Source organism: Phocoena sinus, chromosome 15, assembly GCF_008692025.1.
Source record: "Phocoena sinus isolate mPhoSin1 chromosome 15, mPhoSin1.pri, whole genome shotgun sequence".
NCBI lineage: Eukaryota > Metazoa > Chordata > Mammalia > Artiodactyla > Phocoenidae > Phocoena > Phocoena sinus.
Window position 1 is genome coordinate 42816514 of NC_045777.1, and position 21121 is coordinate 42837634.

At 43.1% G+C, this 21121-nt stretch overlaps 1 protein-coding gene across 1 annotated transcript in view; it reads right to left on the minus strand.

The window, feature by feature from the left end:
* The window catches only part of LOC116740472 (kinesin-like protein KIF16B), a 292307-nt gene that overhangs the window by 216211 nt on the left and 54975 nt on the right, over positions 1 to 21121 (minus strand). Inside the window, exons 11-12 of the mRNA XM_032606120.1 lie at positions 13643 to 13708; positions 10736 to 10795 (exon numbers count right to left, since the gene is read on the minus strand). Coding sequence (XP_032462011.1) covers positions 10736 to 10795; positions 13643 to 13708 — 126 coding nt within the window. The remainder of the gene's footprint in view (positions 1 to 10735; positions 10796 to 13642; positions 13709 to 21121) is intronic.

Here is a 21121-nt window from a genome sequence, read left to right on the forward strand (position 1 = left end):
TGCGATACACGTGTCGAGATGTGCTTCAGGGGATAATCTTCCACACGCCTAGGCCTGTGGGTCGCAACTCCTGTGAGGCTCAGGGCACTTGTTTAGAAATAGAGATTTGGGGGTACCATCCCCAACATCTCTCCTTCCACGACACTGCAGAGCCCAGAAGATGGTCTTTTAAAAAGGCCCGCAAGGTATTCTGAGTGGAAACCACTTCCGTATGGAAAATCAACTTGCATGACGTGCAGAATAACTGGTATTTAGGTTGCTTTGGATGAGAAACTGGACTTAGCAACTGAAAGATCATAGCAAGTTCTGTTGCTTCATTTCAGTCCCCCAATCTGCTGGAAATGCCAGTGTAATTTTTACTTTAATAGCAAGGACAAGAAAGGCTTAAATATAATTCATTAGTATAGAGTAGACTGGATCTAGAAGAAAATGAGCATCTTTGGTGATATCTGTGTTGTTAGATTCTTTCAAGGAGAAATCACAGCTGTTTGGAAACCACTCCTCTTACACACAGATGACTTGCTCAGGAAGGCTGTTTTTATCTGGTAAAGCTGGCGCTACAAAGTATTACATAAGACAGTAGAAATCTATGACCATCCCCCCCCTTGCAAGTATCAGAACATCCTGATAATAAATATTCACATGCAACCTAGCTCCATATTTGCTTTTCAGTTGCTGCCCATTGCTAATGGTCCTGTCTTACAGATACATACTTCTTAAAACCACCACTTTTGCTAAGAGACTTGGAGCTCTACTGCCTGGAGTTAAGAGAAACGATGATCATCCTTCAATGACGCAAAGGCAAAATCAACCCGGATGCTAAGGAACAGTAATCTCCTAAAACCTGCTGTTGTGCTACAAATGGAGGGCAGTGCCAACTCGCCACTCATAGCAACTGTTGCTAGGTAGACTGGGCTGGGAAGCATCAGGCTAAAGGGGTCAACGGGAAATTAAGCCAAATTCAAAGCCACATACGAAAAGCTGAAGAAGAGAACAGACGCTCATTCAGAGCTCATTTTAAATCACATAATCAACCTGAAAAAGGGAAGAGAAATGTGTTTAAATATGTGGAATTCATTGTGTGCCATCCTTCAATTCTAACACCAGAGAAGAGCGATTTCTCCTGTATGGAATGTTCCCACCATGGTACAGATACTCAGGGGCCCTTTCACATAGTCTTCCACTTGGATACAGGACTTCGGAGTCATAAAGGAAGTGTTTGAAAATATTTTCTCCTAAGAAATAAAAGAACACTTCAACTAAGTTGCATCTTCTGTTTGCCTTTAATATATTCCACATTACAGTAAGTGACCAGGTTCTACGTCCAGCAGAAAACGCGGATGGTGTCACCAAGATTCGCCTGCCCCCAGCCCACCCCACGGTGCACAGCAGCTGCAGTGAATGGGCCTGACCTCAGTCCAGCTCAAAGGTGGTTGTCTCAAGCAATCAGCATAATCTATTCTCTTATCAAGGTGATTAGTGGAGATAACCCAGGCCTAAGCCAGTCAGCACCAGGCCCCAGGGATTGGTTCACAAATGCATCAACCAATAAGTGCAAAGCTCAGAACTTTGCTGGAGACTCTGAAACCCAGACTCTGAAACTAGATGGTGTGATGGGTAAATATAAAGCTATAATTGCTGCTCTCACTTGGCCATTCTGAGAGCCTGAAGATGAAGTCATTACACCAAAAAGGCAAAACCAAGAACAGTCCCAGAGAACCAGAGCCAGTGCCCTGGTCAAACCATGCCTAATTTCTACCCTACCGCCTGACCACTCCTCTTCTACCATTTAAGCCAGTTTGGAATTGGGTTTTCTGTTATTCAAAATTAACAAACATAAAATACCACATGATAAAATGTCTTATGAGTAATGCCCTGCTGTAGCTGCATAAAACTATACTTTTAAAAGTTTGCATATACACAAGTTCTGGCTTTTCTGACCAATTGAGAAGACATATATTACTGTCAATCCAGTTTCACATGTAAGAGGATGGATTTGGAGAAAATGAAACAAGTAAGAAAAATGGTCAATTGTATGTTAAATCTAAAAAAACCTGAGCTCACAGATACAGAGAACAGATTGGTGGTTTGGTGGTTGCCAGAGGGGACAGTGTATGAAATGAAATGGGTGAATGTGGTCAAAAGGTACAGACTTCCAGTTACAAAATAAAGTCCTGAGGATGCACTATACAGTACGGTGACTATAGTTAATAATACTTATTGCATTATTTGAATGTTGCTACGACAGTAGATCTTAAAAGTTCTCATCACAAGAAAAAAAATGTAATTATGCTAAAGAATGTTAACCAGACTTATTGTGGTGATCACGTCACAAAATATACAAATAGTGAACCGTTATGCTGTACACCTGAAACTAATATAATGTTAGGTGTCAATAACATCTCAATAAGAAAGAAAAAGGAAAAACGGGCTAACATTACTATAATGCTTACAACACGGACTACGGACACTGATCTCACCTCATAGGACAGGTACCATTACCATCTGCGTCTTACAGTGAGGTTCTGAGACACAGAAAGGGACCGAATATGCACAGACGTACTGTGTATGTCGTGTCGGTCAGAATACACACAGACACAAGTCATCAGACCAGGCGGGCAAAGGACGAGCGCCTCGCTCCCAGCTCTCCCTACCTCCACCCACTCCTCTCCGAACTCACGACTCTCAGGACTGCTCCAAGGTGAGTTAAGTATGTTCCTGGGGGACGTGAACAATAAACTGATTGCACCATGAAATGGTCGCTTTTTAAGCTTTCTTGACAACGAACCCAAGTTCCTACAGTCTAGCACCCGCAGTGAGTTCAGGTGCACATAAAGCATACTTCCATATGACCAGGCAATCTTCTTCTCCCTGGCCGTGGCAACAAATATGCAGTAGGAGCCTGTCAGCGTATACAACTCACAAGATCAGAAGGAAAATCCCATATGAATTCAAAATAATTTATCGCACGGTTCCAACATTTAACGGGGCGCATTTGACTTATTTCTGAGCCTTACTGCTCCAGAAACGCTATTCAAAAGTAAGAACCAACCTATACTTGCAATACCTTTATTTATGAGCAGCTCGTTCAAGACGAAAACTGCCATGGAAAATAAGGTAGGCTTGGCGTTATTAACAGCATCAGAGCTGGTTCTGGGAACAGCTCGCTTAGCCTCTGACCCGGCCACGTTCTCCATCGACCTCCAGTGCCGTAGTGCCGACAGTCATCTCCCCTATTAATTATCAAACCCCAGTTTCAGAGAACAACGAATGTTATTATTTCGACTTTCATCTTAAAAAACAGCTGCAAGAGCAGAACTTTACAAAGAGGAAGAAAACACAGAGTCTGATGGAAATTAACTGCCACAGTCTAACTTTAATGAGAGGTCAACAAATTAACAACTGCATACTATATCAAGTACGATAACATCTTCTTCCTAGTGCTTCAGATCAAGAACCAGCCAACGAGACAGTATGTGTGAATGCATGACAAACAGACAAAGGGCTTTGCACATGGGGGTACTGACGGTGACTTCTGTTCAGACAGACACGGAGTCATTCACATTAGTCCGAGCATTAAAGAAAGCAGGGAGACAAAAAATTTCTCATAAAGCTAGAAACAGTATGCGTGACTGTCTTAGGTCAGAATTTTGAACCATCAAATGCCCAAATGGTTGCTAATAAGGAAGGTGCCCCATGGCTGGGTCACTAAGGAGGAGACATCTCCTCCTTAATCCAAAATCTGAGCAAATCAATGTCCATAAATAGAATTCTATCCTCGAGCTACCCGCAGGTTCAATTCTTGTACCAAGAAGAGGTTAAGATTAACTGATTCTAAAGGAGACACAGGCCACAAAAAGTGTCACCTCTCCATCACTTTGTCTGTAAGTTACCTAGAAACCAGAGTACCCAGTACCCTGGGCAGCAGGAGCCCAGAGGCCCACAGACCTGACCGGCTGAGCAGCCGCCCCAGGTATCAGTGCTGCTTCCAAATCCATCACACACTCCCCAACACACGTCCCCTCCACAAAATGGAAAACTGCAGACAGCAGGAAAAACTTGTTTTATAGGATGCCATAATCTTCCAGAGACAAAAGTTCAGCTGATTGATTCTACCATAAAACAGAAATAAGTTGGTTTCAAGTATGCCTCTCCATGAAATTCGAGCTCAGAAGATCTGACACCAGTAAAGGATTCCAATTTCATTTTACTCTATTTCTTATTAGTCAAAACATTCTGAAAAAGTAAAAAAAAAATTTCTTCCATCAATGTGTGACCCACTCCTGCCAGGGGCCTGTAGTAACCTGCCTCTTCTGCTCCCCAGAGAAGGGACGGTAAAACACCGGCACAGTTTAAGAGGAAATCACTTGCATTAGGATCCCATCATCCCATAGATTCAAATACGCGCCATCCTCCAAATTCAACTCAGTATTGTTTACCGTAAGAAAAACAACCCATTTAATTAATGTCTGGGGAAAAAAACCCAACACTTTAATTCAACTTCTACTTGCAGAAATCACTCACTTTTCCAGGACCAGCCTCTCCAGTGACAGCCTCTGCCTATGGGCAGCCTGCTTCCTCACCCCAGCCCCCCGCTCCATGCCAAACCACAGTCGGATACCCCGTGCAGAGCCATGAAAACACAAAAGCAAGTCAAGCACTAGAGTAATCAAAGGATGTGTTTTCAGTAAGGAAGAGACCCTATTCATTAAAAACTGAGCAGAATAACCAATGCTGGGGGATTCAACAGAGCGCGGTCTCGGGGCTCCAAGCACCACACGGCAGCCAGGCTCTAGACAGACCCTGCACAGAGCCGCGGTCCCTTCTGCTGCACCACCTGTCAGACGCCGGAGAGCTGCCCCCTGAGGTCCACACGCGCTGTGATTTATCCTGCAGTGCAGAGTTCAAGGAGTTATTTGGAAGTCAGGTAACATATCTCTGAGGGTTTCATTTTAATCATTTAGAAAACGCTAGAACAGAGAAACCAAAACATGTCCAGAGTGGACAAACGAAAAAGGTGCATACAGGGTGGGATGGGATGAGAGAAAGTGAGAGTGAGAGGACAAAGAATCAGGGGACTCCTCATGACTTGAAACAATTCATCAGCAATAAGACATACGGGATCCATAAAAAGTCAGGCCAAAAGGGACATTAAGGGGGATTAAGTAGCCACTTTATAAACCACTTCAAACACTGAGCAGTCAGCGCCACACTGAAGCCGTGGGAAAGGAGAGCCGACACAAAGGCTTCGGGAATGCACGGACCCCAGGCCTAGCAGAAGCCGGATTTATCACAACATTAAGTTCCAAGACCCCAAAGTTATCACAGCTTAAGACAAATTCAGCAGGATGAAAAACACACTGGGGTAGCAGTCTAAGACACTAGAAAGACAGACCAAAAAGAAGAGTACCGTTAACACAGGTTCTGAGCAGCTGGCAGTGCCAGGCAGGAGATGGGGTGCAGACTCCGGTATCAGACAGAAATACCAGGCATTTACATCCCGGGGGCTTTAAGACAGGGGACTGGTTACTTGGCTAAAGGAAGAGCCGGGAAGCCAGCGGGGATGGTGAGGCCACCCGCAAATTGATAAGGAAACCAGCATCACCCCTAGTAGGAGGGACAGGGGAGAAGGTGTTTCTGGAAGCCAGGGCTGCATCACCAGGCAGCACCACACCAGGGATGGGCCGTGTGGATTCTGCAGGAAAACAGTGCAGACAAGGTCTGGTTTCTCCCTCCAACCCTCACACAGTGAGTCCCACTCAGGAAAGGGCAGTCCACCCCGTCAGCTCTCCACCAGACAGGGCAGAGAAGAAGGGGAAAAACGGAAATGAGGGAAAAGGAGCCCAAGACGGCCCCACCTTTCCTTCCTCAGCTTTTCAGGTCCTGCACTCAAACCATAAGGTGCAGACCCATCACCTGGGCATCTTATTAAAATACAGATTCTGACTTAGGAAGTCTGCAGTGGGGCCTGAGAACTTGCACTTCCAACCAGCTCACAGGTGATGCTGACGCTGCTGGTGCAGGAACCACACACTGAGCAGCAAAGGTCTAACTGACCCAAATGAAAGACTGGTCTATAATCAAAAGGAATGCAGCCACATTCCTTCCAAGAATGAAAAATACACAGTCATGTACAAGCCTTTCAAATAGGAGTGAGACAAACAGGACGGAATGTACAGGCAGGAGCATCACCAGGGCAAGACCGCTGCCTGCCCAACACCCCGTGTTACTTTTCCCACTGTCTCATCAGGTTTGCGCGGTTCAAGGTTGTTATGGGCTGAAACGTGTCCCCCTAAAGTTCACATGTTGAAGCCCTAAGCCCCAGGATCTCAGGATGTGACTACATTTGGAGATACAGCCTTTAAAGAGGTAATTATGTTAAAAAGAAGCCATTAGGCTGAGCCCTAATCCAATCTGACCAATGTCCTTATAAGAAGAGGAGATTAGGACACAGAGGGCGACCAGGGCTACAGGCACACAGAGAAAAGGCCACGTGAGGGGCCGAGAGAGCAGGCAGCATCCTCCACTAGCCAAGGAGAGAGGGAGGCTTCAGGACAAAGCAACCCTACCGACACCTTGATCTTTGACTTCTAGCCTCCAGAACTGTGAGCAAATAAATGTCTGCTGTTTAAGCCACCCAGTCTGTGAAGTTTTGTTTTGACAGCACTAGCAAACTAATATAAAGGTTTTGGGTTTTTTTCTTGTTACTACTTTAATCCAGTAAGTTTTCACCGTATGCCTGCTCTGTGAGAAGCGGAGTTCTAGGAGCCGGTTCACAGAATGATCAAGAGACAGTCCCTGCCCAGATTCTGCTCCTGTTTAGAGGGAGAAACTAAGACCACCAAATTCCGATTATGATGAATGCGGTGACAAAGGCAGAACGAAATGCCTTTACAAAAGCCAGAGGAAAACAAAATCATTCTATCTGGTAAGTGGGAGAGAAGAGTGACCAGAGAGAGCTTCATGGTGGAATCCCACAGGCGTAGAGAGGGGAGCATCTCAAATGATGGAGCAACACAGGCAAAGGCCAAGAGACCCCCAGAAACCCAACACCCAGTGCGCACAGGGACCGGCGAGACACCTGGCTGGGAGGGGCGGGGGCCCGGGAGCGCAGGGCAGACAGAGCTGTGATGGGACACGTAGAGCCAAGAAGGAGCTCAGTGCCCCTGGGGGCCAGGCAAGGGAGTCTGAACTTTAATTTATAGAAAAGGAGATTAATAAAAATGAGGAAGGTAGATTAAGGGGCAAGAGACTGCATACACAGCGTAGACTGTAGAGGATAATAGAGCCCACATTACCTACCTGCCTAAGAAACGTCTCCTCAAGATCAACACACTTTCCACTGTCATTAGCTACTTATATCGTAACCCCGAGCAATTAATCACCTCTTGTGACCTGGGTATAACGAATAGGTTGCCATCCGCCCGACTTCCAAGCTGGGGACAAGGATGTGTGACACCGTGGCTAAGTGTCACAACCCACCAGTGACTCAGAAAGAGACCTGAAGCCTGAGACGGAGCTGGCAGATCAAAGCCCGAGGCACGTGCGTTATCACCACGGTGCCACCAGCCCGGCTGCAAACAGCCGGCACCTCTTTTTTTTTTTTTTTGCGGTACGCGGGCCTCTCACCGTTGTGGCCTCTCCCGTTGCAGAGCACAGGCTCCGGACGTGCAGACTCAGAGGCCATGGCTCACGGGCCTAGCCGCTCCACAGCATGTGGGATATTCCCAGACCAGGGCACGAACCTGTGTCCCCTGCATCGGCAGGCGGACTCTCAACCACTGCGCCACCAGGGAAGCCCCCAGATGGCACCTCTCGTCCGAGCGCCTTTCACCCCTTCTTCACCCCACTCAACACACCTAGGCCTTCACTCATCCCCAGCAAGGAAAGCCACAGACCAGATCACAAACAAGGGAACAAAGTCACTCCTTGGTTTCTGAGCCTCTAACAGCTCAGGCAAGAAAAAGCAACAAGGCAGGCTCTCACTGTGCCAACAGGCACCGAAGTATCCCTGTATCTCCCTTCTGTCCCCTGGGCGGTCTCACTCTCAGTCTTCCCCCCAGAGGTCTCTCCTTGGATGTTCAGGATTTGGGGCTTGGGAGGGATGATATAGTTGCAGAGTAAACGACCAAGCCCTGATGACGAAGATAATCTTGGGAATTTACCGCTTCACTGAGCCTGTCTCTACAACATGGGCAAATGCAGTAGAGGAGCAAGTTCCCAGAATTTAAAGATCTGTATTTTAACAGGGGCCTGTGTCGATTAAACCACTGATCTCAAAGCAGGATTATACACTTACACCCTTGCCGCGGCCCTTTCACGGGTGAAATACACTTCTTCCCCTGTGACTTTCTGTTCAGCCAAGTGACTTGCTTTGGCCATGATACAAGCAGAAGCTTGAAATGTGCTTGCAAGACCAGGCCCACCTGCTTCTACCTGGGCCGTGACCATAAGTCACATTCTGGACAACCACCCAGTCCAAGAGAATGAGAGACAGACCTGGAAGCCGCCCATAGCCGGGATCCAAGCCCAGCCAGACCAGACCAGCCGACCCCCAGCCAACGTGCATGTGAGCGAGGGAAAATAAATGTTGTCCGAAGCCGCTGGGTTGGAGTGGGTTCTATGCAGCATTACTGGAACAAGAGCTGATGAAGGAGAAGTCAGACAGCAAAAATACAGGAATCACACAAACCACACAGATACAAACTCATCGAAAAACAATCCCTTTCCCCATCGATTTCCAAAGAATGTTTTCAAAAACATTTGAGTAGCTCTCTTCTTCCCCTCAGGCCTCAGGCACTGTCTTCCAATAGGAGATGAAGACAGCTCTTAAAATACCAAATGTGAGCAGAAAACAAGTCCAGATTTAAAACACAGATCCCAGCAGAGAAATCTACAAAGGGCTTGCCAGCTCAAACGAAGGGAAAAATCTGAAATATCATTAGCCTTTCCCATAACCTTTAACACCTAGCACATAACACCTCTCTATTCTCATCTCAGACGTTATACAAAATAAAAATAGTAAGATTTATGAAAAACGGAATTGGAATTGAAGGAGGATTTCGTTTCCAGGCCCGGAATAACATTATGAGCAAAAGTTCAGGGGTTCACCATGGTGACTCAGTGTGGATAGCTCTGCAAGGCTGTTGTAAAACCCTTACACCACGGTGACAAGGCGAGACCAGGCAGATGGGCTGCAATCTGCATTCACTGCGGCATTGCCTTCTGTGCTAAAAGGCACTATATACTAATGGCTTTTCAAAGAGCTAGATACTAGATTTCTCCTTTCCTTACGTGCAGCAGATTTCAGTCCTCCCTTTCTGGCAAATTTGCTGAGGAAAGTATACGTGGTGCCTTGAACGGTCCAACGGCTGGGCTACGTTAAGTCTGGGGCTGCAGCACTACTTCTCCAAGTTGATGCAACATAAACGATGAAAACAGTCACATCTTTGCTGGTGCTTATTCCCCACCTGACTCTTCAGAAATGCAACTGAAGTCTTTGCTCAGTTTCCTGCACGAAAACCTCTCAAAAAAACAAACGCTGAGAAAGTACCTCAAAATAACACAACATTATCATCATCAGGAGGAAAGAAAAGCTTGGACGCAGAAGCCTCACTTACTGCAGGGCTTCCTGCAACTGGAAAGAATACCTCCAGGACCAATCATGACCCATGGCCACCGAGGACTGCAGCTCAACCCCACTCATGAGAAGTAAGCTTTGTAGCCCCCAGAGCAGGCCAGCTTGCCTAAATGGTACAAGGAAACTTTACATAATATAATGCTGACCCCACTCTCAGAGAGAGTAACTCAATGGCTACTCCAGGTCTTCAAAAGTTTCCCCTGTGAAACGGTCACCAGGTGCCCCCTCTTCACGTGAACGGCGTCCAAGTCAGGCTTCTGCCAAGGCACATAGCTAAACCTCATCTATCCAGCCTCGCCAATATTCAAGGGAGATTCCGTCCTTTGGGAAAGTTTTACCTCAACAGACCTCAAAAGCAAACCCAGGATTCACCAATCACCTCTGAATCGTCTTCTCTCATGTGTAAGGACAGACAGACGCTATCAAAGCATAAAATTCCAGTCTGAACCTCAAACCTAACGTGGCTGACCCTCCACGGATGACACGAGTTTCCTACCACCTCAGCAAAAAATGGGACCGCAAAGAAACGTGTATTTTGAAGCACAGAGTATGAAACTCGGAGGCCATTACTGACATCTTTTCACCATGAATCTTGCCAAGAATGCAGACCATCACTGCCTAGCCTTTGAGACATACAGAAAAAAATTCCAATAGGAAATTACTAGTTGAGAAATTTCTGAAGTCTAGCCATGCTATGCACAAATATTCCACAATACTGCCATGAGAAGTATTTTTTTATTTAACATATTGCTTTTATATTGGGTTTAATAAAAGCAGAAAGGCAAAGTGGGTGCCCTTGAATATTAAATGGAATTTAATATGTGCTGACTCAAAGACGGAAAAACTCCACAAGTGAGAGCAAATACCTTAAGTATCAGCATTACCCCTAAACACACAGCTTTTAATGACTAATAGCTCCCTTTCCCATTTCTTCAAAATCAAACCAGAGTCCCAACCTCCCAAAAGTCACTAATCAATTCCACTGATCTTACCTTAAAGCAAAGCACACAATCGCCATTTTGAGGGAGAAAGAAAAGAAGTTTTACCTACTTAAGCCAGCACAGTAAGATCATGACACTTTTTTATAGTCCTTACTTTCAAAATATTTTGGGTTTCATTCCACTTATTTGTCCATTCCTTGGTCAATTCTTGAACCTAAAAGAAAAAACATACATATCCGATTGCTCCACAAAAAAAATTACTTGGATTTTCTTCCAGAAAGTTTCCAAACTCTTATAGATTATGGAAGAATGTACAATACTTTTTTATAATTAGGTAGCAATGCCTCAAAGAACCATCACCAAATATAAATCAAACAAGCTGATCTTACCCTACAACCTACATCATGGCAAAGGAAAGAATAGGAAAAAATGTGTCAAGTTGCCTAGAGTTTTACAGCAGTCTTTTTCAAGGTGTACTTCAATAAAAGCTGCTTCCTTGGATGTTAACCAAAATTACAAGTTCAAAGATGACAACGCCCCATTACATGGGTTAATTTTTCCTGATTATACTTTAGGTCCTAAGAAATAGTGATTTACTTTACTTTCCAATTAGATGTGATGATTAAATCACCTTGGAAACTGCAGTTTTCTTTTAGGAGATAATCTGCTGTTGTAGCTAATTAATAGGGTTTATAAATCTCAGTCTATCTTTAAAAAAAAAAAAAGGCGGCTCTTTAATTGACTCTTAGTAAAAGCAAAAACTTTTTGATAAAAATCAGCTTCTTTCCAGTCTGCGGTAACTTAGGGGAGAAAATATGCCCCATTGTCGAACACAGCACAGTTGGAAACTGCTTCTCAAAGTTAATGAAAATATTCTGCTAGTTCCATACAACTTTTTAAATGACCTTAGTGAGTGATTCATTAAGAAGTAAAGTGATACCTGATTGAGAGGTAGGGGAAAAAATGGAAAATTCTGTAAAATGAATACACTTAGGGCTAAAAGAAAGTGACGTCTGAGGGGCATAGAGGGGGACACACCCTCCCAAGGCCTTTTCCCTCCTGTCCTTCATCATTCCTGCCTCCTACCCATCCAACAGCAGATACCATTCCAGTTCAACTGACTGGTCTTCCCACCAGTAAGTTACCCGAGTTAAACAGGTCAAAGTGAAGGCACAGAATACACTGGATTATACTCTCACTGCTAAGAGGACGATACTTCCCACAGGCCATTAAGTAATATAAATGGAAAGGGCGTGGGTCAGCAACCTCCATGAAAGACCACAGTTCGTTACTGACACGAAATAGAGGAACTGGAGTGATGGTTTATCCAGAGCAAAACCAGAACACCTCTCACCCACCTGAATTCATTCAATGGGTATTCATTTTACCCCTCAGTTTACCTCAAACAACTACAGGAGCTCTACGTTACCACTGTTTTCAATAAAATATCTTAACTAGTTACTAATGTCAAACCTATCATGTTCTTGGAACAAACAAAAGAAACAGAACTGAGCCTCTCTAACTCTGATTTTTGCTCATTTGTACTGGTTACCTTCCTTTCATCACTTGAGTGATGCCAGCCCCACAGCCTCTAAAGTAAGAAAAGTCACCGGGCTTTTTGTTTTGGAAAAGCTTTCAGAGAGGGAATATTCTTACGCCTTCTCTCCCTACAGAAGGGGAAAAGACTGGGGTGATGAATTTACTAATTTACTTATTTATAATAATCAGTTAACAGATACTCTTTGGCACTTTATCTGAGAAACACAAAGCATTTAACAATAAACGCTTCAGCATTTCAACAGATAAATTCTCCCTGAAGAAACGCAAGCCAGTTAATCCTTTTCCAATTCAATCAAATAATCTAGCTTTCAACAAATCGTTAAGTATGCCTCGGGTTTCTTTCACTACTGAACTTAAACCAAATAATCTTCATTTATAAAATTAATTTAAAACTGCAAAGTCTGATACCACCTCTAACAACATGACCAGTTGATAAGATTTATAGCCAAGCAGATGGCAAACAATTTTAAAAGGTCGGCAAAGACTAGATGAAAATTTAGAAAATGTTATGAACAAGAGGGGCAGTCATTTCTGTCCCAGCAGGTATAATGCATTCAAATTAAAATGTTTATTGGTTTCTTTTAACTTGCTAGGTATTTCTGAAAACCATTAGTAAGAAACAATTTAAGACTATACAGACATTTCAAAGCCCTCAAAATGAGAATCTGAAGTACTAAATACAAAATGTCAAGAGAAAAATAGGGATTAAGAAACTAATGTTTTCACTAATGCTATTATCAGCAAATTAATCAGCATAATTATCCAGGGAAGTGTCAACAAGTTCCTAACTACAACCCAATTTATATCTTCAATATTGTGTATTCTTGAAAGAGCTTTACCAACAGAATCCAATTTTCTTTCTCAATCTGTTTTAACCATTCAGCACAGTGAACAAAATTCACTCCAAAAATGTTATTAATGCCGTTTCTCCTTTTACAGAGGGTTATATTTTTTAAACAAAAATAGTATAGAAGTAGATCAGCCATGAAACTAGTTTTCAGAAAGCACCAGCACACAAACTGGCTTCAGCCCAGAACACCCACCCCCGCCTCAAATCCCACCTCGCTTAAGATCAACTAAGCATCTACTCGGAGTATTCAGTGATTCCCCAAGTGCTGCACTTCCCTCTGGAAAGTAAAAGGATGACAAAAAGCTCCACGCTGGTCGTGGTAAGGCTACGGGGACCACCACTGTGAACACAGCCTCCCTCTTCCGAAGGCCGGGGCTGCCTCACTGCCATGTGGGAGAGCCCACATGTGAATCTCAGTTGCTGTTAACCATCGTGTGCCAGAAAAATCCCATTTATTAAGTCACAGAGAACATGAAATGCACAGGTAGTCAACTGCTGTGCTTCTTTAAAAATGGGGTGAGGGCGGGCGGAGTGTTAAGTGGCATATAGAAACAAAATGAGTCTCAAACAGCAAGTACTAAAAAGTATGCACTTAAAATACTGAAAGCTATGATTTTTCTGAAAAACATAACAAGTCAAGGTATCACTTACTCTGGCTTCATTCTGCTGAAGTTTCTCCTCCATGCTTAAGGCTGTGGGAGAGTCCAAGAGGGCAATCTACAATGTAAACCAAAAAAGACAGCAGCAATCAGTGAACGGCAGTAATCTAGAGGAAGGACCCAGCCGTGATACTGTAAATTATCAGAATTGCCAAATAAACTATCAAACAGAGGTAAGAAGTATTGTCCCACAGCCCCCCCAAAAGTGTCAATCGTCACTAAATCTTTAACCCATGGGTTTCATTTCTCATAATATTCAAAACCATGGCACCCTTGTAAAACTACATTTGCAACACAAATCAGCAAAGAGAAGGAAAAAGAAAAACATGTAACATACTGACATTTTATCAAAATCAAACACAATCTAAATCCCTAGATCCTGAAGGATTCGTCTGTTTTGAATGTATACAAAGTACACATTCAAAAAGAAAGCATGTCTTGCTCAACCACAGGCTTCTGAGATTCATCCACACTGACACGTGCAAATGAAAACTCCTTTATCATCACCGCTGGATCACATCCTGCGTACAGTATGACTATACCACAACCTGTGTGTCCATTTCCCTATCTGTGCTGCGAAGGTATAAAGACTGACGTGAGAATGATAAACATCAAATTCAGGTTTGCCCTTGGGGGACAACGCAGGCAGAGACGGGAGAGGCAAACACAACCAGGCGGGGCGCACGGGGGCTCCAACTGCATTTGTAACTCTTAACCTGAGAGGCAGGGACACGGGGCTCCCAACAATGTCACAAGAAAAAAAGGAAGGGGGTCTCCCTCCCTCCCCACCCCATAGGCAACCTCTCTTGGCCAATTTGCTATGTAAATGTGCAGTTATTCTGGGCATATGTGAGCATGTTTGTGTTGTTTTTCTAAACATCAACAGCATGAACACTATTCTGAATATTGCCTTTTTCACTTCACAAACTATCTTGGGGAAAATTCAGTACGAGTAAGTCCACTGCACTCTTTCTAACAATTCCAATTCCACTGTAGAATACTCCATTGTGTGGCTATGCTACAATTTATGTCCGTACTTTCCTTTTAATGGACATGCAGTTTTTTCTCATCTTCTGCTTTACCAGCGAAGCTACAGTGACCATCTTACACCAGTTGCCTACAGTATGTGTGGCTGTGTATCAAGAGAGCAAAATCCTAGAAGGGCATGTGTGAGTCATCTATATGTATGATTTATTTTTTAATTGCCAAGGTGTCCTTCACAGAGGCTGTCACGTTTTTTTCATCATTATTTACTTTTCAATTTCTATTCAAACAAATATAACCCATGAGGTGGTCATCTTAAGCTCAGTTAAACATTCAGACTCACAAGACACGGTAGGCCATGCTTGGCATCTGTCTGCTGGGCAGAAAGCAGAGCTGCGGCAGGAAGGGCAGGGTCCCAGCCAAGCCCAGGAGCTACTGCCTTTGACCCTCCTGAGGGGTCCAGATTCAAACGGGCACGTGGTACCCACCTTGGCTGAGAAGCCCAGGCCCCACAGGAGGTAGCGTCTCTTGTAACAACACCAGAGGCACAACCTCCAGGACCCACCAGGGACAAACCCAGTAACAAGAGTCATCACCCACGGGGAAACCCCGAGCTGCGGTTTCTCACAGGGGTTTACATACAGTTCATCCTCATGCAGCTGCAATTCACCTGTTAGGGGTCACTGTTATCATTAGGGATGCTGTCTGGTGATGAAGCTGGCATCCCACTTTTACCTGGTTTACAGAGAAGGAGGCCAGCTAGTTAACCCTTAGTAAAGGACAGTCATCCCGAGTGAAGGAAAAGAGCTGCGTTAACTCATCACCACAACGCATCCCTGCCCCTCTGCACCTCGAGGGTCATCTTGTACACAGATGGTACTCAGTAAATGTTTTCCACTGAAGAAGTACCGGTGGCAGGTGTTATTATGACTGCATCACTTATTAGATGGTTGACAATTTTCAAAACAATTAGTAACCCCTTTATAACATGGCTAATTGTACAGACACCGCTGTTAGGGCTTTTCGTCTATAATCAGAGCCGAAACATTCTGACCATTATCATCAACTCGGGAGACAATCACTGACTAAATGTACGCATACAGACTACTATTTTGGGGCACATGCAAAGAAAGACCTACCTAAGTCCTTTTAAAAGACATCTTTAGTAACACTAAACCATTTCCAATTAAATTATTCCTTGCAAGGTGTCTGTTTAGAAGACAAATGTTCAGGATTAAATAATACTCAGATTAAGTTCCTGTGTTGAACCAAGAGGAAAACTACATCAGAACTTCAGCAACATCAACGCCACCAACAGGCAGCCACCTCATGTCTCCCACCTGTGCCCACACACTGGGCGATCAAGTGTTTTATCTCTTCCCAGCTGATGGGCGGAAAGAACATCTCCTTGAGGTTATAATGTCCACGCAGTAAAAGACAGAGCTTGATGACGTTCTCCGTATCTACGTGCATGTATATACTCATTGCTTCAGATCTGCACTGACCGTGTTGCAAATGACAGAAAGCACATGTTCACATGTTTAGAAGCCATTTCGAACTCTCTTTTCTATGAACTATGCTCTTATTCTTTGCTCATTTTTCTGTCAGGTTGTGATCTTTCTTTTTTTTTTAAACAGAAGCTCCTTTCATAATAAGGAAAGTAGTCTTTTGTTGCAGGAGTCGGCAATCTTTTCTCCTGGTTTGTACTGGTTAGAGCAAATTTCCATGATGTCATGTAAATGTGCTATGTCCTCCCTTATTTTTGTCCCGGTGAGCACTCACTGAATGAGACAGAGAAGTTAACGCTCCCCGTGGCGAGTGTGTGGTCTCTGTCTCCTGCCATTTCCTACAATCGTGTTGGGGTTTTTTTCTTTTATGAAAGCTGACTTCCTATTTGATTTTAATTATGAACTGCACTCTCTGTCATGATAAAGTGCTTTTTCTAAGGCTCACATCATGCTGTTACTGCACTGCTCTCTTTCCCCTTGAATTACCTGGTAGGCCTCTGCCCATTCTCACCCACACCATATCACCTGGTTTTACTGTGACCCTCTCTGAGATGTATCTATCTTCAAAGTTTACACGTAACGACACTTCTATTATCCTGCTCTTATTTATAGTTTATCTGCGACTCCATCTACACAATGAGAAATCCATCATCCTTCCACCTCCTCTTACTCACTGTGGTCTTTGTTTCCTGGACTGTTCTTGCTTATTTCATTTCTATATTGTTTAATTTTCTTGTTATCTTCAGGTACATTCAAGAGGGAAGAGTTAACATTTTCTCTCTGCCAAATTCAAAGCAGGAGTCTGCTTTGAAATACAACAAAAGAGGACGTGTGAAAAGACAAGATATCCAAATGCTCGACTTCATGAATCATCTGAAGAGTGCAAACTAGTCATTCTGTGATACCATGAAGCTCCAACAGAGTGGCTACGATGAAAAATAGACAATACCAAGTACTGGCAAGGACCTGCAGCAACGAGAACCGGCATCTTCACATACTAATATAAGTTGGTATAACAACTTTTAAACATGATTTGGCAGTATCTACTAAAACCGAACATAATGTACCCCTTCTGACATACCAACTCCACTCTGAGGTATAAGCCTAACAGAAATGCATCTGGACATTCTTGAAAAGACAGGCAGAAGAAAAGTCCAAAGCAGCAGTAATAGCCCCAAAAAGCCCATCAAAAATAGAACAGATGAGTTGGGACATACTTGTATGATGGAATACAATACAGCAATGATCATAAATGGATCTACAGCTCCATGTACCAACGTGGATGAATCACACAAACGGTCTCAGACGTAACTTGTTCACTATTATTCACTGCACGGCACACTCCCACCGGCCGATGCAAGGCCCTTCAATTTGTCATTGTTCTCACTTTCCCTTCTCTTCCCCCCCGCATCCTGCAACCCTGCTGCCTGTACCCTGTCACCTCCCCAGCCCTCATCATGGGCCAGCACCCTAGTACATCTGCAACCCTTGGGTTTCCTATGCCTATGTGTTTTTTTTTTTGGTTTTTTGGGTTTTTTTAAATACACCAAAAATATTTTTATTCAAAATTTTTTGTACTCAGCAGCTCAATTTTTTTTATATTCAACAGAAACAGAGATGGCAAATTCTATGAGGCCTCATATTCAACTAAATTCCAACTCATTAAAATTGGTTTTCTTTTACTTTAAAAAAAATTATCACACAGTAAAATTGACTTTTTGGTATACGATGCAATGAATTTTAACACAGGTCTAGATTCACGCAGCCACCACTACAATCAGAACACAAAACAATTCTCCCAGTCCAGAAACCTCCCTCCGTGCTCTTTTTGCTGTCACAACCTCTTCCCACCCCTAACTTCTGAAAACTCCTGATCCGTCCGCTATCCCTAAGCTTTATGAGAACGTCACATAAATGGATCTTTTGACACTGGCTTCTTTTTCTCAGCATAATGCCTTTGAGATTCATCCAAGTTACTGGTGTATCAAGAGCAGTTCTTTCATTTTTATCGCTGACTTATTCCATGGTATGGATATACCACATTCACCGCTGGAGGGCCATGTGGATTGTTTCCAGTGTGTGAACTGAAAATTTCACTTTTCTACTGTAAACACCCAAGAGAGGGACTGATGGGTCATATGGTGAGTGGATATTTACTTGGTAAGAAACTACCAAACTGTTCTCCAGAGCGGCTGCGCCATTTCGCACTCCCGGCAGCAATGTATATTTGCTCTCCAGCCCCATCAGCACTTTGACAAGTGGGAGTGCTTTTTTAATTTTAGCCATTCTCATAGGTGTGTAATGCTGTTTCATTGTGGTTTTAATTTGCATTTCCTTAATGACTAGCAGTGATGAACATCTTTTTTTGCATTGCTTTCTTTTTTTGAATTTTATTCTTTTATACAGCAGGTTCTTACTAGTTATCCATTTTATACATATTAGTGTATGTATGTCAATCCCGATCTCCCAATTCATCACAGCACCACCACGACCCCCCTGCCGCTTTCCCCGCTTGCTGTCCATACGTTTGTTCTCTACATCTGTGCCTCAATTTCTGCCCTGCAAACTGGTTCATCTGCACCATTTTTCTAGGTTCCACATGTATGTGTTAATATACGATATTTGTTTTTCTCTTTCTGACTTACTTCACTCTGTGTGACAGTCTCTAGATCCATCCACGTCTCTACAAATGAAGCAATTTCGTTCCGTTTTATGGCTGAGTAATATTCCATTGTATATATGTACCACATCTTATTTATCCATTCATCTGTCGATGGGCATTTAGGTTACTTCCATGAACTGGCTATTGTAAATAGTGCTGCAATGAACACTGGGGTGCATGTGTCTTTTGGAATTATGGTTTTCCCTGGGTATATGCCCAGTAGTGAGATTTCTGGGTCATATGGTCATTCTATTTTTAGTTTTTTAAGGAAACTCCACACTGTTCTCCATAGTGGCTGTATCAATTTACATTCCCACCAACAGTGCAAGAGGGTTCCCTTTTCTCCACACCCTCTCCAGCATTTGTTGTTTGTAGATTTTCCGATGCTGCCCATTCTAACTGGTGTGAGGTGATACCTCACTGTAGTTTTGATTTGCATTTCTCTCATAATCAGTGATGTTGAGCAGCTTTTCATGTGCTTCTTGGCCATCTGTATGTCTTCTTTGGAAAAATGTCTGTTTAGGTCTTCTGCCCATTTATGGATTGGGTTGTTTGTTTTTTTAATTTGAGCTGCATGAGCTGTTTATATATTTTGAAGATTAATCCTTTGTCCGTTGATTCCTTTGCAAATATTTTCTCCCATTCTGAGGGTTGTCTTTTCATCCTGTTTGTAGTTTCCTTTGCTTTGCAAAAGCTTTGAAGTTTCATTAGGTCCCATTTGTTTATTTTTGTTTTTATTTCCATTTCTCTAGAAGGTGGATCAAAAAAGACCTTGCTGGACTTCCCTGGTGGCGCAGTGGTTGAGAGTCTGCCTGCCGAAGCAGGGGACACGGGTTTGTGCCCCGGTCCGGGAAGATCCCACATGCCGTGGAGTGGCTGAGCCTATGAGCCATGGCCGCTGAGCCTGCGCGTCTGGAGCTCTGCAACGGGAAAGGCCACAACAGTGAGAGGCCCGCGTACCGCAAAAAAAAAAAAAAAAAAAAAAGAAAAAGATCTTGCTGTGATTTATGTCAGAGTGTTCTTCCTATGTTTACCTCTAAGAGTTTTATACTGTCTGGTCTTACCTTTAGGTCTTTAATCCATTTTGAGTTTATTTTCGTGTATGGTGTTAGGGAATGTTCTAATTTCATTCTTTTACATGTAGCTATCCAGTTTTCCCAGCGCCACTTACTCAAGAGACTGTCTTTTCTCCATTGTATATCCTTGCCTCCTTTGTCATAGATTAGTTGACCACAGGTGTGTGGGTTTATCTCTGGGCTTTCTATACTGTTCCACTGATTTATATCTGTTTTTGTGCCAGTACCATATTGTCTTCATTACTGTAGCTTTGTAGTATAGTCTGAAGTTAGGGAGTCTGATTCCTCCACCTCCATTTTTTTTCCCTCAAGACTGCTTTGGCTATTTGGGGTCTTTTATGTCTCCATACAAATTTTAAGATTCTTTGTTCTAGTTCTGTAAAAAATGCCATTGGTAATTTGGTAGGGACTGCATTGAATCTATAGATTGCTTTGAGTAATATTGTCACTTTCACAATATTGATTCTTCCAATCCAAGAACATAGTATATGTCTCCATCTGTTGGTATCACCTTTAATTTCTTTCGTCAGTGTCTTATAGTTTTCTGCATACAGGTCATTTGTCTCCCTAGGTAGGTTTACTCCGAGGTACTTTATTCTTTTTGTTGCAGTGGTAAATGGGAGTGTTTCCTAATTTCTCTTTCAGATTTTTCATCATTAGTGTATAGGAATGCAACAGATTTCTGTGCATTAATTTTGTATCCTGCAACTTTACCTAATTCATTGATTAGCTCTAGTTTTCTGGTGGCATCTTTAGGATTCTCTATGTATAGTATCATGTCATCTGCAAACAGTGACAGTTTTACCTCTTCTTTTCCAATTTGTATTCCTTTTATTTCTTTTTCTTCTCTGATTGCCATGGCTAGGACTTCCAAAACTATGTGGAATAATAGTGGTGAGAGTGGACATCCTTGTCTTGTTCCTGATCTTAGAGGAAATACTTACAGTTTTTCACCATTGAGAATGAGGCCTGCTGTGGGTTTGTCATATACGACCTTTATTATGTTGAGATAGGTTCCCTCTATGCCCATTTTCTGGAGAGTTTTTATCATAAATGGGTGCTAAATTTTGTCAAAGCTTTTTCTGCATCTATTGAGATGATCATATGGTTTTCATTCTTCAATTTGTTAATATGGTGTATCACATCGAGTGATTTGCGTATATTGAAGAATCCTTGCATCCCTGGGATAAATCCCACTTGATCATGATGTATGATCCTTTTAATGTGTTGTTGGAATCTGC